Raw genomic sequence first — 12,390 nt, forward strand, 5'->3', positions numbered from 1 at the left:
GTTTTTTTTTTTTTTTTTTTTTTTTTTTTTTTTTTAACCAGCTATGTTGCACTAATGGCTCATGGTCATCCTGTGATGAACTACCAGCACCCACATGCCTCTTCTTCTCAAAATGTCTCTAATCTATGCACTGCCATTTATAGCTCAAGCCCTTGTTACGGGTCCCTAGGTGCATGGCTTTGCACTTCATCCTGTTAAACTTCATTTCAGTTCGTTTCTCGGTACTAATTTAGTCCTCTTCTATATTGGAAACACCCCTCAGCTTAGCATCATCTACACATTTCATGAAGATGCATCTGGGTCCAGTGCCAGGGTTGCTGATGAACTTGTTAAGCAGGATGGGGATGCTTTAGGTAGCATCTCTCCACTCAGATAACTCACCCTCCAAAATAACCTCCCTTTGAACCAGCTCCTTTTCCACCTCATAATTATGACCTTGTTCCCTGTCCTCTCCAGTTTGGCCAGTAATTTCCTACTAGGCAAAATAGCAAAAGCAGTAGCCTTAACCAAGAAGCTCATTCCTTGTCACAGGAAGATTAGTGTGACACGATCCTCCTCCGATAAGCCCCCTGTTGTGTTTTGTCCCATTTTCCATTTCTTTCCAAATCTTTAACTGTTTCCTTTGGTATCTGTTATACGACTTTGCCTCTATTGAAAGCAAGCTAAAAATCATAGTCATTACCTGTTAACTTTTTATTCTTTGCTTTTTTTTGGTACGCTCCAAGGGAACCCTCCCCTCCCCCCAACTCCTTTTTCAAACATGAAAGCCCTGCTTTTCTTTTGGGGTGGGTGTTCATTTCAACTGCTGCTGAAGAAGCAATTATAAGAAATGTATCTTGTATAGGAGTGAGCAGTACCCAGAGCCTCATTTTCAATTTAGTAGCTGGAAATAGAAGGAAAATCTTCCTTAAAACACTCTGTTTTATTACTTTAAAGCAGTGGCTATTTGCTATAGTGGGCCACACTTGAAGCTCTCAATGTGTTACGTGCAGCGCATGTGCACAACTTACTCCCCATGTATCCATTTAACAGGATGTCACATGAGCCACAGCAGTGTGCTGATTGGGCTGCATGCAACCCACGTGCCATGGGTTGAGAACCCCTGCTTTAAAGAAACATGGATGCATTTGTGTGAGCCATCAAGGAATGAGTAAGGGTTCAGCTTTCTCACAAAATAACAGGAAACCACTGGCATGATGTGTATTTAAAACAGCTGAACTATTCCTGATACTTGACAAATGTTATTTTATCTGAGTAAGATTTAAAAAAAGGACAAGGAAATCTGGAAAAAAAAAATGAAAAAGTGAAAATGAAAGTGTTGAATGAAATACCAAGTAGATAACAATAATGTTTTTTAATGTTATCGTCATACGCTATTATATTATTATAACACCTAGGAATATCACCACGCGCCAAAACCTCCTTGGGCTCAGGGCCGTACAAGGATAGACCGACACAAAACAATTGTCCCTAAAAATCTTCCAGTCCATTTTCAAAGATTGGGCGAATGACACCCCTGTCGTGAGACTTGCCTGCTGTTTTCCAAGAAGATCTGAACTTTCACCTCCCTGCAAATTGCGTGTCAATACTTTATCTACTCTATAATCCGTGACTACATCTGGGTTGTTTCTGTGTTTCCAGATCTGGATGATCCAATAGTGACAGTTCATCAGAGCATAGGGGAAGCAAAAGAGCAGTTCTACTATGAGAGGACGGTGTTTCTCAGGTGTGTTGCCAACTCCAATCCGCCCGTTCGGTACAGCTGGCGGCGTGGTCAAGAGGTATTGCTGCAGGGGTCCGACAAAGGAGTTGAAATTTATGAACCCTTCTTTACCCAGGTAGGAATCGAGGTACAGTATTTCTTTTTTTTTTCTCCCTTTACGCAGTGCTTTCACCTTTACTTCCATCTTAAATATGAACCCAGTAGGAAAGAAATTCCCTCCTTACATTTCAAACTGTGTGTGTGTTGCTCTACCCTGCCCACACTTCTTCTCAACATACCTGTTATATATTGCAGAGGTTTTCATCAGGTTGTTTTGTTTTACATGTAAGAGCCGGAGGGAATGAGAAGCCAGATGCCATGTAATACAGTGAGAGCTTGGGATCTAATCCCTTGAAACTCCCCTCCTGCCAGTGAAGATCAACAGGATCATAGGAGAGTAGGGCTGGAAGGGACCTCACAAGGTCATTTAGTCCAGCCCACTGTGCAGGGCAGTATCATCTCTGGCTGGACCATCCCAGCCAAGTGTCTGTCCAACCAGCTCTTGACCATTTCCAAGGAAGCAGATTCCAGATGTTTTCTAGGCAGCCCGCTCCAGTGCTTAACTACCCTCGTCCTCCTCCTTGCCAACCTAAGTTTTCTCTGCTACAGCCTGAGGTCATTGTTCCTAGTCCTCTCCCCTGTGGTCACAGAGAAAAGCCCATCTCCACTCTCTCTCTAATGGCCCTTCAGTTATTTGAAGACTGTTATCAAATCCCCCCTCAGTCTTTCCTTCGCCAGGCTAAGTAACCCTAGTTCTTGCAGCCTTTCCTGATGCATCTGATTCCCCAGCCCCTAATCACTTGTTGTTGCTCTGTGCTAGCCTCTTTACAATCTCTTGTTGGGGTTGGACTTCATGACCTTCTGAGGTCCCTTCTAGCCCTAATCTGTCCACATCCTTCTTGAGGTGTGGGACCCAAAACTGGACATGGTACTGCAGGTGAAGCCCCTTCAGTGCTTAATACAGCAGAAGAAACAATTCCCTTGATTTACAAGTGGCATTCCCATTGGTACAACCCAGGATGCTCCTGGGTTTTTTGCAACAAGAACACCCAGTTGGTGCAAGCTGAGCTCATTGCAACCCCCAAGTCATCCTCTACAGTACCACAGTCTAGCCAGTCATTCTCAAGTTTGTACATGCATTCTTCCATCCAAAGTGCAGAACTTTGCACAATTTCCCCCCAAAGTACTCGCTATTAATGGAGACAAGGTTATCTGAGTAATGTGATTTCAGAGCTGAGTGATTTAAGAGCAAAAGCCCCTTGAAAAGTCCAGAAGATTTGTGCTCTGTAGTCATTGCGGTTCTTTGTTATCCACCCCAGAGACTAATACTATGGAAGAGGCTCTTTAGTTGGTCAGATATAGTTTGTTTAATTTTTCAGATAATGAGACAGCTGCACAAAAATGGACATTCATTTTCTACCCTGAGATCCTTAACAGGCCCTGTCTGGGTTTTTGTGATATAGAAGCCAGATGCATTTGAGGACTCTAGTCCTTAATATCAAAGGGAAAAGAAATGGTGTTTTAGACCAGTGGTTTTCAACCTTCTTTGGTTTGTGGACGCCCCAAAAAATTTGAATGGAGGTATGGACCTCTCTGGAAACTTTAAATGCAGGTGAAGTCCCTTTGGATTGTAAGTGTGGGTATTCATATAATTTTGATTGATCACAGACATCTTTCATGGACCCCTCAGATATAATCTGCAGACCCCAAGGCCTCCATGGACCACAGATTAAAAAAATAAGCTTTTAAGCTAAATTCACCCCTCTCTGAATTTTATCCCTAGAGAGCTAAATACCCCGAATAAAAGGGAGTGCTTTTCCTGGGCTGCATGCCAGGTTGGTTATATACCCTACAGGACAGGAGCGTGGATGCTTTTGAGTCTGCAGGAAAGTTGTGCATGCCTATGGGAAACACAGCTATGACCAGTGTCATCATCATGAAAGTGGCATTAAAAAAAAAAAAGCAGCAGACAGGCAACCCCTAAATTAGGGTAATCTTCGCCAGTCAAATGGATGATTTCTCCTGAAAGGATGAGGGGAAAACTCTACTGGTGTAGGATACACTGGGTTTGGTGTTAGCTCTGTCCATCCTGGGGGAGTCATTTGCCGAAGGCAAGCAGCCTATTACTTGCTACTTTACTGCCTAGCAGGATGTCACAGTAATGTCTCTTACTGCATGCACTATCTCAGGGTTTTGCCCATCTGTGTATTCCTGATTCAAATGCTATTTACATTGGTATAGAAAAACGATATGGGTTACGCTGGAGTATGTGACCATCTGTCCAGACCCTGAGCGTATATATTTCTATAGTTGTGTTGCAGTGCTGTTACTGTGATGGTCCAGGAAATGTCTCGGAGGCAAGGATTTTTTGTGATGTATTTTATTGAATCAACTGTATATGTGGCAGAGTGGTTGGATAAGCTTTTGAGCATCAAAGGTCCTTCTTCAGGTCTGAGAGAAGCAGATGCATGCTGAGATAAACAGAATCACAGAAAATTTGGTTTGGGAGGGAACTCAGGGGGTCACATCTAGTCCAACCCCCTGCTCCAAGCAGGACCAGCCCCAACTACGTCATCCCAGCCAAGGCTTTGTCTACTGGGTCTTAACAGCCTCCAAGGATGGAGACTGGGAAGCCTGCTCCAGTGCTTTATTGCCCTCCTAGTGAGAGAACTACCTTCCTAGTGTGAAAATACTAAGAGAAAGCACTTCTATCATATTCTGGATATATTTTTTTATAAGCATGTTCAGAGTAAGTTTTCTATTTTCAAATTATTGTACTACTCCCTAAACACTGATGGCAAGATCAGCAGCAGATATCAGCAGGGGTAACTCCTTTGAAATCACTGCTGTACAAACGTAAGGATCTGACCCTGATGCCATAGCTGTTTTCCAAATGTCCCCAGCCTAACTAGTGTGAAGTGACAGTGCATAGGAAGTGAAATGCTAAAAAAAACTTTGGAAGAAGCTAACGTCTATTGCAATCCTCTTCTCTGATTGTAACTTTTCACTCCTTTTTAATTTTGAGTTTTGTTCCACATTCATCCTTTCCATTAAAGCAGGGGCTGGGAAAATGGAGAAAGGTGGTTTGCTCCAGAGTGTTTCTAGTGATGTACGAGGTTGTAAGAACCCAAGCTTGTTGGCCATCAAAACGCTCCAATCCAGTTTTTGAATTCATTTGTATTTTTTGAAGACGGTAGAGCAATCCTTGTCCGAAAGGGAGCAGATCCTGTTTCTTTCAGCCAAACCTGAGTGACAGCAGTTCCAAAAAATAAAAATAAAAAGGGGTGGGGTGTATTTTCAAAATTCAAAACAACAGTGAGCAAAGCTGTAAATGAAAAGCTGCTCAGGAAATCAGTCTCAGAGCAGAGAGCAACCTGCAACTTTCATAAACAATTCTGAGCTAATGATTTGAGAGCACCATCATTTTTGCTTTTTATTATACCTGACAGCTTTATATTGCTAAAATAGCTTGATATTCTACAGAGAGATGGGCAGGCTGAAACCTAGCTGAGATGAGAATTAGATTGGGGTAGTAGAGTTATTGGGCTTCTGAAAGCAATGAGATTATTTTTAATTCACCATGTATGGACTGGGTTAGGGAATCTGTGGTTTGTTTTCTGGGGAAGTGAGCACAGATGTGTAGCTGGGAGTCTTTTGACTGTTTAATTAAAAGTGAGAGGCCCCCTCTGAGGCGGGAATTCTTGACTAATAATGTGGAAATGTTTATTATCATCTCCTTTATGAGATAAGTTCTTAGTGGATGATAAAATATGTCATGTTAAATTACATCCCACATTTTTCTTAAATATGGTTTCTAGGTTGCAGGGACTGTCCTCCGTACAATTTTTGCCTGTGTTGAAGTAATGAATAAATCAGATTGTCATGTTAATAGTCAGAAGCTTATCCATAACCTTTCTACATTTATTGGAGGTCAGGTTGAATTACTGTATCTTGCTCTGTGTGCACATGAGATGTGATACATGTTTAGAAGAGAACAAAATGTAATTAAAGGTTCAAGCATCATAAATGCCTCACGCATATTCTTGCATAATTGGTTCTCCTGATGGCGTGGTAGGAAACGGCAAGGGTCCGTGTGCAATGGGATATGAGATATTTGGATTTAAAGTATCTTGAGATATCAACAGGAAAAGGGCTGTCAAATGCATATGTTTGAGGCTGGATTGTCAGCCCGCTGCAAGGACAACAAATGCATGCAATATTTTAACTTTTCTCTGCTATGACAGCCAAAGAAAGAGAGGGAAGAGGGCAGAAAAAGCAATATATCGTATTCACATTTCCACTGTTTGCCCTGTTTCTTTTGACCTTCCTATTTCATTAAGTAATAGAAATCGAAGCATAAGCCACTTGAGTTTAAACATCCCATTATTAAGATGTAACACAGCGATGGCCTGGCATTTTAGGGACCCTGTAACTCAAAAAATAGCTTTCAACTTTGAAAGCATTTCTTTTAGCAATTCAGTCCACGTCAAGGATTACTTAACTCAGCTGCTGTGTAGGAAACCTGCACGCGCTCATGGAAAAAACAGCTGAATTACTGGACTTTTTTTTCAAAACCATAAACTTGCTGCACATTTTTTTTTCCCTCAGGATTTTCATCCTTGTCATTACATATTGTAATTGCACAGTTCAATTACAGGATTACATTTGCTGTATTTACACTAATTATGTAATTAGGCGTAATTAGACTAATTACACAAATCAACTAAAATTATTTTTAACAAATCATGGCAATTCACACAACATAATCCACAATGAAGTTGTGGGATCTGTCCACAATTTCAGCAAGGAATTTCCAGCTCATGCTTAAACATGCAAAACTTGCCATGGACCTGATCTCCATCCGGTTCAGTAAATTTGTTTCCTTTGCCTAATCTGAAGCCCGCTTGGGTTGGCCTAAATTATCCTCTGTTTAAGATAAGTTTTTTTGGCCTGTGTATTTTATTGTTGTGTGCCTTTGGAGGGTCTAATGTGAAAACTGGATACTGCAGATGCTTAAACAGTTTGTCCTTAATTTTAACCTAGCAGCTTAGGTAGGACTAATTGCACGGTATAGTGAAGCCTGGTAGTATATGATTGGTACTGGACTCTCAGATTGCTTTTAGGCAAGCACTTCCCTGTCCTAGCCCCATGCACTTTTCTTTTATTTCCTTCACATTTTGCTGATTAAGACATGTACAGGGGTTTTGAGTGTTGCTAGCCCAGTTGGCCATCCATCCCCTTCTCATTTAACCCTATGCAAGTGATGTGTATGCCGCCCTTTGGTTTAATTAAAACAATACACCAGGCGATATTTTCCACAATCTAGTGGAAATCTTATAAGAGCTGTCTAATGTTTTTTCTCTCTTTCCATGTGTGGTCCCATTCTTACTTAATTTACTCAGAGCTTTTATTCGCGTTAGTGGGACAGGTGAATAATTATGGCGCTTTAACAATATAGGGCTGACAGCTCATGTGCTCTGTTTCATTTGTCTTCTCTGTTCCCTTGCTGAGTGGAAGTTACAGTTCTGTCTCCATCAGGTTTAAAAGCTGCAATAGTCTAGTCCTAAGGCAGCATTGGAGTGGACAGGCTAAACGACTTCACGAGTTCAGCCCCTGAACAGCAAATTCCTTCCTAGCCCACCTTTGGCAATGGCTTAATGTTGCATTTGTGCATAACCTGGGCATCCTACATGGCAGAGCCTTTCCTTAGTGTAAGGCCGAAGTGGGGTAGGGCTTTATCCCACTTCAGTTTCCCCCTGGTAGCTGATCCTCTGTGCGCTCTTCCCCCATAACAAGCAGAAGCTAAACATCTGTAACTTTACCCCCTCTTGCACGGAGGGCTGGGGCCACCAGGATTTGTCTTCTCCTTCTAGTTGGCCGGTGTCAGCTCAGATATGCTGGAAGTGGGTAGTCTGAAGAGCAGATGCAAAGCTTGAAATATGTTTTTATTTCTGTGCTTAAAATTAATTGTATATGCATGTTTCAATACAGCTTTATTTTATTTGGTGTATCCGTGGCACACTGTTGTGCTAACTGAAAGAAAATTACCATAAATATGTTATAGTGCTCAAACTGCCGTGGGTTTTTATTTTATTTTTTTCCCCGTCTGCCTTGCTTCACGTTGAAATGTTTTTGTTGTTGTTGCTGCTCCATGATGTCTTTGTTTTTGTTCTCGATTTAAAAGCAAGTCTTTGTGTTTAACAGTTTTTGGGGGGTTTTTTCTGATCACATCTGATATCGCTTTGTCAAGGAAACATAAACACCTGGATCTTAACTAACAATAGTCTAAGATTTTGCCTACTTTTTTCATTAAAGTTTTTTTTTTCCTTTCCTCCAAATGTTTCTGGTCTTGTTATGCCCAATTCTTATAGCATTTTATATGAAAATCTCCTGCTTAGATACTATAATTTTCTTCAGTTTCTCTTGAAAAGGACTCCTTTATTAAATACTCTGTTTCAGATCATTGCACCATAATTTACATAAATACTGTCTAAAAATAAAATCATCGGAGAAGATGATTTAAAAAGGAAAACAACAGGATTTTTTAATTTTACTATTTTATTTTTTTACAGCAGCTTCTGGTTTTTGATTAAGTTGGGGGTGGGGGGGTTCTCAGTGGGGTTACTTTTACCTGATGTGAGGTGCAGTAAACATGATGGCTTCAGAGTTGCTTCTAAAACAAAGGCTTCTTTCCTCTTACTTCCTTTTTTTTTTAAACAGTAAATGGGGACCAAAAAAATCCCACACCATTGTGGGCATGTCCACATGAGATGTTAATGGCGCAGTAGACTAGTTCTACTGCTCATTAGTGCAGCTCGAAAAAAACTGCTAATGCACCGCAGAATTAGTCTACTGTGCACTGGTGTCATTTAAAAAGCATGTGCCTGCGCTAATTCGCAGTAGCACCAATTATGGAGCATTAAGTTAGTACCGGCGGGCATTTATACACAGGCATTTTTGTGCAGGGATGTGCCGGCAATCCAGCGGGTTGGAGCAGTCTTGATTAATCGAATCTGCTCCATACGTGAGCAGACATGCATTGCACTTCGGGGCAGTTGTATAACGACACAAAATGCATGTCAATGCACAGAAAATGGTGGTGGTGTGCTTTTGAACCCTAAAGCACCTACAATGCGTTTTAGCTCAACAGTGTCCCACCACCATTTTCTCAGCGCTGACACGCATTTTGCTGCTTATACGATGCCATGTGCTTCAGCCCCTGCTACTGCAGCATGTGCATGTGTAGAAATGCCCTGTGATTACAGGTACTAAACTTAACACATTGTAATTGTGGTGCATTAACGAGTGTGTAGGCATGCCCTGCATGTGGAAATGAGTTAGTTAAAATCAGCCTTGCAGTCTAGCACCTGCATCTACTTAGCCATCACAGTGCAATGCTTTTGTCACCTGGAAGTCTGCCTTTTCCTTTGACTTAATCTCTTCCTTACCTGCCCTTTCTAATGTGCACAGGGGGAAACAAAGATTCTGAAACTAAAGAATCTTCGACCTCAGGACTACGCTAATTACAGCTGCATCGCTTCGGTGAGGAATGTGTGCAACATCCCCGACAAGATGGTGTCGTTTAGACTCTCCAATAAAACAGGTATTCTATGTAACAATCCACTCTCCCACTTGAGTCTGCCCTCTACGCTGTCTTCCTAAGAAGCAGACTACACAGGATTGTGCTCTTGTTTATAATCTGTATCACTGCAGGCAGCTGCACCATTGTGCATCTCCATGTGCATTAACACACATTAGTTAATGTGCATTAAATCAAGTACTTCCATTGTGAGGTACTAGGAAAATGTGCATTAGCTTATCTAAATGCTCATTAACTAAAGAGCATGGTTTTTAGCAATGCTTTAATGCACATTAGCAAAAGTGCACGGTTTGTTTGTTTTTAGTGACACTTTAATGCTCATTAAAATAGGCTAATGCGCATTAAAGCACATGTGTAGATGCTCCCAGTATCAGGCTGTGTCTGGCAGAGGTGGGAAGAAGTAGCAAATGGAGATGGAGTGCACCTAGATTACGGATTTTGGTTCAGCCCTTGAGACATTAGGGGGCAGCTGTGGATTTTTTACTGGGGTTTGACATTGGGGGAAAATTCAAAAGTTCCCTTATTATTCTTCAGGGCTGCTTTAAAGTCAGTTTATGAAATCAAGTAGGGTTCAACCAGAATAAGGGTATTACAACATAGTGTGGACTCTGAGTAAAATGTTTTCTTATACACCCTCTGGGTTCCTTAGAGAGCTGGTCAGGATTTTTCCTTCACAATGTTTTATTGCAGCTAGGGCAAAAGTGAAACTTTTCACAGGAGGTTTTGCATTTACCAAACTGTTTTGATTTTATGTTGGGAAAACTGAAGTGATATATTCTGTTTGGGGTCTGGTCAACCCTCATAGAAACGTTTCAGTGCATCACATCAACATGGGTTGTCCCAAGCCAGCTAGAGGCTCTTCCACATCTCCTCAAGCTCCCTCATTGGGAAATGTAGTTTGTGTTCCCCAGAGCTCCATTTTCTACCACTGGGGGCTGGACTGCATATTATACGATGCATCTCTGTCCTCTCCCTGATGGAGGACCATGGTGCATGATGGGATTCCCACAACAGTGGTGAATCATGGGAGATGAGAGCTGGTGTACTCACAGTTCAACACATCCCTATTTGGTTGTGCAGCCATGCCAAAGTGTTTGGACATCTGCACATTACGTCAGGGTCTCCTTTAGTAAAGCATGTTGCTACAAATTGAGAACTGAGAGACATGAACAAAGCTACCAGTTGAACCTGGATGGAGGTCACCAGGAAGAGCTTAGGTGAAGTGTACTTTTGCATTTAGATTTGCATGTCTTGCATTATTTCTGCTCTCCGGGCTTGGCTTCAGAGTGTTACCCACAACTCCTTTTGGTATTTCTAATGGAAAAATGGAAGTGACATATGTAGTGTTGTAGCCTAAGGGCTCCGTTCTGTTCAGTAGTCATTGTGTAAAGCACAAAAGGATTCACTGAAATCTGCATGAGCATCCAACCGGGAGGCTGCAGTCACCTTCAGAGTCATGATTAAATAACTACTGCAATACTTAATTAAGAACTAATGTACTTTTTAATTGACAAGAGAGTAAAGTCCTCATTTGCTCTTGTATAACCACATAGAAGTTAAGTAGCATTAGTCTAGATTTATGTAGAAGAGCAGACTTTGATTATATGGGTCCTTACAAATCAGTTTTTGCCTGCATATTTGTTGTCTTTTTAGGCGTATTCACACATGTGCATTGTAGAGATATGTCGACAGGAGACACAAAATCTGAAAAAGGAACAGAGTGGCTATAAAGTGGCAGATAAATGTGGTCATTTGTATAGGCTCCTGCTATATTTAGTTAATGCAAGTGGTTGCAGGTGAATTTCAGGTCAGTCCTTTATTATGCAGTGAAAATGCGTCTTTGGCATTGCCAATGATTGGACTGTTCTTCATGTATCTATTTTCAGGACCAAAAGTGGCAGAAGAGTTTTTGTCAAAGGTTATAACAACATTAGAGATATGATGGATGATAGCACATGGCTGCTAATGTTGGTACAAGCCATGGGTTTCCATTATTTTCCTACAATGAATTGGGTTGGTGGGTCCAGAAATGTGTGAGATGTGCAAAGAGTTTCATGATTTCTCAAGTTTTCTTTGACTGAGGGACTCATTGGCAGAGCTCCCTATCGCAGGGCATGCTCAGATCAGGGATGCTCAGTCTCACTGGCTGGCCTGGCACCCAGAGGATGTTCCAGAGTGGTGCAGGGTATGTTATAATTTCTGATGCATCCCTGTTGATCGACCCAACTGATTCATGTACTTTACTGGGCACTGGTGAAGCCTCACTTAGAGTACTGTGTCCAGTTTTGGGCACCTCACTTCAAGAAGGATGTGGACAGATTGGAAAGAGTCCAAGGCAGAATGACAAAAGTATTAGAGACCTGGGAAGCAGGACTTCTAGGGAAAGGCTGAAACAGCTAACAAGTGGTATCTAATCTGGGAAAGAAGGTGTGTGTATTTGTGGTGGGGGGAGGAGGGATTTGATAAGTCTTCAAATACCTGCAGGTTGATTATAAAGAGGGTGGAGTTGGGCTTTTCTCTGTGGTCACAGGAGACAGGACTGGAGCAATGGCCTCAAGCTGCAAAAAGGAAAATTTGGATGGAAATGAGGAACGTTTGGACTATGAAGGGGTAGTCAAGTATGTGACTGGGACTGTTAGGGGTAGTGAGTAATTTCAGTGGAGCAGGCCTCTCATTGAGAAAGTGCAGGTTTATCTTTTGCTGCTTCTTCTGCTGGCATGGGCTCTTTCATCCATCTAAATTCCTGTGCACACATCTGAGTCGAGAGGTTAATTTGGAGACCATCAGGCACTTCTTTGGGTGAGTAAGTAGCCTAGTTTCCTATTAAACACAACCTGCCAGATTAGATCTATGAGCTTTTTGTTTTCCATGTTTAATGCGTCCCATCGCTTATTTGATTGTCTGTTGTGGCATCACCAGAATAATGATCCATTACTGTGTTAGAACCAATAGGAAGTATTGTATGACTGAAACTTTCTTCCTGGTTCTCCTTTATTAATTAGAAAAAATAATTAAGCAGATGCCATCA

At 41.6% G+C, this 12,390-nt stretch overlaps 1 protein-coding gene across 1 annotated transcript in view; it reads left to right on the forward strand.

Moving 5' to 3' along the window:
* MDGA2 (MAM domain containing glycosylphosphatidylinositol anchor 2) overlaps nt 1-12,390 on the forward strand; it is a 557,209-nt gene that overhangs the window by 146,756 nt on the left and 398,063 nt on the right. Inside the window, exons 3-4 of the mRNA XM_019519874.1 lie at nt 1,642-1,838; nt 9,233-9,365. Of these exons, the coding sequence (XP_019375419.1) occupies nt 1,642-1,838; nt 9,233-9,365 (330 nt within the window). The remainder of the gene's footprint in view (nt 1-1,641; nt 1,839-9,232; nt 9,366-12,390) is intronic.

The sequence above is a fragment of the Gavialis gangeticus genome, unplaced genomic scaffold (genome assembly GCF_001723915.1).
Source record: "Gavialis gangeticus isolate Ggan-Ray unplaced genomic scaffold, GavGan_comp1, whole genome shotgun sequence".
Classification (NCBI taxonomy): domain Eukaryota; kingdom Metazoa; phylum Chordata; order Crocodylia; family Gavialidae; genus Gavialis; species Gavialis gangeticus.